At 48.1% G+C, this 4,004-nt stretch overlaps 1 protein-coding gene across 6 annotated transcripts; it reads right to left on the bottom strand.

Annotated features, from left to right (window-relative positions):
* Positions 1-1,123: 1,123 nt before the first annotated feature.
* LOC147976709 (uncharacterized) lies at positions 1,124-3,273 on the bottom strand. 6 transcript variants are annotated; one of them, XM_087519832.1, is made up of 4 exons: positions 3,061-3,269; positions 2,691-2,946; positions 2,462-2,541; positions 1,124-2,058 (listed from the first exon to the last, which is right to left on the bottom strand). In XM_087519832.1, the coding sequence occupies exons 3-4, from the start codon at positions 2,467-2,469 to the stop codon at positions 1,548-1,550; spliced, it is 519 nt and encodes a 172-aa protein (XP_087375958.1). In that variant the 5' UTR covers positions 2,470-2,541; positions 2,691-2,946; positions 3,061-3,269; the 3' UTR covers positions 1,124-1,547. The 6 variants fall into 6 exon arrangements, with proteins under 6 accessions (XP_087375958.1, XP_087375957.1, XP_087375956.1 ...); XM_087519834.1 differs by having other exon boundaries at positions 1,921-2,126; positions 3,061-3,273; XM_087519831.1 differs by having other exon boundaries at positions 2,462-2,946.
* Positions 3,274-4,004: the final 731 nt, after the last annotated feature.

The following is a 4,004-nucleotide window of genomic DNA, read 5'->3' as shown; positions in this document are numbered from 1 at the left end:
CGTGCCTGGCTGAGCCGTCTCAAACTTGTTAGCAGCCGTCTTGGTCCTAACTGGCCCACATCTAGGGCTGGAATTCAAGCCGAGCCGAGCCGACTCGCTAGAGCTCGTTTCGTTAACGAGCTAGCTCGACCTGACTCGTTATTATAACGAGCTCAAATTCAAGATTGGCTCGACTCATATAACTCGCGAGCTGACACATTTAGCTTGTTAAGCTCGTTAAAGATATGAACATAAAACTTTTAAATATTATAAAAATGATTATGTATATATTAAATATATATATCACTAACAATAGTAATTTCCTTGTAATGCATGAGTTTTCTAGACGGTTGGGCCTTCAATGGTTAGGCCTTGTGTTGTGCGCCTAGGACATAGGGTGCTGAGTGGCTGATCTTTTTTTGTATTGGGAGTGGCTGATTTTTTGTACCGAGCCTAACGAGTTACACGAGTACTCGTGAGATTGGCTCGTTTAACTTGGTCTATAAATGATCTTAAACTAAAGCTTGGCTCGACTCGTTATTCTTCAAGTTCGAGTCGATTCGAGCTGAGTCACGAGCTACTCGTTTAGCTCACGAGCTTCGAGCTTTTTTTCCAGCCCTACCCACGTCATCACGTGCTTACCTACACTCCAAGCTACGTAGTACTAACAAACAGGTTGTTCCCCTACTCACCTCGCCGACATCGTCCGCAGCTCCATCACCCAGGTCGGTGCAGCTCCATGCAGTCGACGCCACCGTCCTAATTGCTTCAGGCAGCTGCAGAAGATACGGGACGCCGAAGAATCATGCAGAGGTTACCAAGCAAAACAAATACTTAACCACACCTCGTACCTGTGCTTCCTTACATGCTCCCTCGCCACCGCCGGCAGACCTCCCCGTCGTCCCACCTGCAGGTGTAAGCGCCATTCAACACAGGTCACCGTGCTGGTTTTTCAAACCTTGCCTGCTGCCTGCTAAGGAATGAGCTGCTCGCCATGTCTTCGTGGGGGTGGGGCGGGCGTTGGAGGACACCCCTGAACCCCTCATGATTCTTCATTTACTCAGATAGATGATTAAAATTTTGAATCCCTTGGAGCATAAACACACACAACGCATCAGTCCCAGACACGCATGGTGAGCAGAAAAGAAATAGCATTGCAATCCTGATCAGAACACACACAGCAACGTAAAATGTGCATCCACCACAGATATTCAACAACGCCGAACCAAGTTCTTCTCCTTTACACAAGTTAGTTGCATGTCTAGAACTGGAAGAACAAGCGTTGGAGCACATCTCACTGAAATACACCGGAAAATCCTCATACTACAAGTACAGAATTTAAAACTAATTAGTTCTAACAATTTTGATTCTGCACCCCACCAAGTGGTCGCGTGCACGTGCTCCGGCGATGTCCTTTCATGCCACATTTTTTGCACTTCCCTGGTCTGCGCCGTTTCTTCGCGGCATCTCCCTGGTCGGGGCAGGTTGTCCTCTTGTGTCCTTCGCACCTACAAATACTGCAGAACCGTGTTCACCTGCTCAAACCCTCATATGGTGCTTTATCTCAGCTATTCGTTGGCGGTTGGCCTGCCAGCCCCTCTTTGCTTATCTGGTGAAGCTAATCCTACTAGGGCATTCACACTGACCGACTGAGTTGGGCCCATTTCGCAGTCAGCACCACCGTTTGCTAGTATCGTAACTTCACCATTCCCAGGCAGCCCCCCTGCAAGAATGTTTCCCTGACAGTCCTCGAAACCCAACCAATCTGCAAGAATGTTTCCTAGACTACTCCCAACACTTCCATATACTGCAACAAAGCTGCTTGAACATCTTACCGAGCAGCCGCAAACAATCTTCTGCATTAATTTCGTCATCTCTGCATTCAACATGCTTTTCCCATATCTTATCCCGAAGCCGATCTCCCTTGAGTACAAATTGTAGAAGTTATACGCCTCACCAAGTGAATCAAAATTTAATCCTTTCGTTGGTTCCTCGGCAAACTTGTGAAACGACGTCTCTAGAGCACTCATCCTTGATGCACGCGGGGTTCTGTCTGGTGGCGCACTGTCAAGACGCAACCTGATTTTACATCAACATGCAAGCTTGGTCAGTTGTGCACAACAGGAGACAGGGCCTGGAAGGCGGGGCTGGTACACGAACAACACAAAATTATAAGTCTCAACAACCGGAAATGTGCCAAAAGCAGTTCAGGATATCAGATGCAAAATATGTTTTCTGATGACGGGGATGCTCACACTAACCATGGAAACAAACTTTCAACTTATTCAAAAAAATTGACACCTGAACCAAAGCAAACACAGTTTGAACAGGAAATACATTTTTTCCTATGTACTACTATTGATGGTCTGCCGTGAAATAGAAAATCATGCCTCCTGCTTATTTTGACAACTAGAGTTCCACTTATTATGGGTTTCTAGATTTTTGAATCTACGAACTCTGAATAACATTTCCTTGTCTGTACCTATACATGCACCTTTGTTGACATGCCTAAAATCGAGTGACTAATCCCCTGCCGGAGACAACATTCAGCATGCCTGGTATCTGCCAACCGTTCATCAAAAAACAATTACTGTCAGTCTGTCACAGTTCGTTATAGATAACATGGCAGCGAACTACACTCCGTACTAGGACAAATGGAGTTGCACTCCAGGAAAAAATTCAGAGCAGACGGAATGCAATGGTTACAGAACCTTTTTGTCCACCCCGGCGCCTCCGGGTTCACCCTTGCAAGACTGGTCTGTTGACTGTGCGGACCTCGCCGGAGATGTCTCGCGGCGACGGCGCCCATCGCCTGCTTGCCGCTCCTGGCTACAGCCGCCAACTGGCTGCCCGCACCCGGAACCAGCGTTTGATTCAGACTGCTGAACGCTCGGCGCATCAATCCGCGCCAGAGGAACCGGATCTGGGTGCTCCAAGCAATCCGCGAAGTCTTTACAGAGGGGAAATCTGCAAATACATGTCCAAGACGCTGAGGAGCACCAAATATTCAGGCGTCGACCAGTATCCTCCTCGCCGCCAAAAAAAAACGATAGATCTCGAATTTGGGCACAGTTCTCTTACCTGTCGACCGCGTCCAGCAGGAAGTCCAGGCCAGCGTCCTCCATCGTCGCTTACCGCAACAGCCTTCGATGGCAATGGGGATGGATTATAGCTGCCCCGCGGCGGTGGCTGGTTTCGAGAACCGCCGAGAGGAAGGGTTTGCGGGATTCAGTTGTCGGCAGCTGCCTCTCCATAACTGCGGCCCCACAATCGTCTGTCACACACGCCGTCGAGACACGCGATCCTGAGCCAAACCCATGCTCCACGGCTCAGCCTACAGGTTAACTATCTGGTCAACGGACCAGAATTATAAGCACACGGGACGTTCGCCTACACCTACGATTCGGGCCCGCGCCCAGGCACTGTACCATACGCTGCCACGCCGTATACTCCCTCCGTTCCAAAATATAGTGCGCCCGTGCTTCCCGAGGTTCAATTTTGATCATAAATTTAACCAACGAGATCAACTACGGCCGGAGAAAAAATTATATAATTGAAAACTTCATTCGAATACGAATTCACTGATATAATTTTTGCTCCCGCCACAATCGGTCTTGGTAGTTAAATTTACAGTCAAAGCTGAAGCACGTGGATAGAGGAAGCACTACATTGTGGAATGAAGGGAGTACCGAATTACTAACGCATCGTTGTAGACTTGTCAGACCACATTATAGGAATCCCCAGACGACAACCAACGAGCGGGATTTCGGGTACAGCTGCGCCCGAGCACCCAAACTCCGCGTCCGTACCAATGGGATAGGTTGTGGGCCAAAATCACTAGTTTGACATTGTCAGGATTTTCTAGTATGATCTGAACCCTTTCAAAAAATTTAGCATGATCTGATCCTTTTGATTACCATGACTTGTGGCGTTTCTATCCCATTTAGACACGTCAAGCTCATCACCGTTTTTCCCATGAGTAGATAAGTGGCCATGTTTTTTTTCAGAAAAGAAGGAGGACCCCC

Source organism: Triticum urartu, chromosome 4A, assembly GCF_056163025.1.
Source record: "Triticum urartu cultivar PI428250 chromosome 4A, HENAU_Tu73, whole genome shotgun sequence".
Taxonomy (NCBI): domain Eukaryota; kingdom Viridiplantae; phylum Streptophyta; class Magnoliopsida; order Poales; family Poaceae; genus Triticum; species Triticum urartu.
Note: the sequence above shows the minus strand (reverse complement) of the source record. Positions and strands in the feature narration are given on the sequence as shown.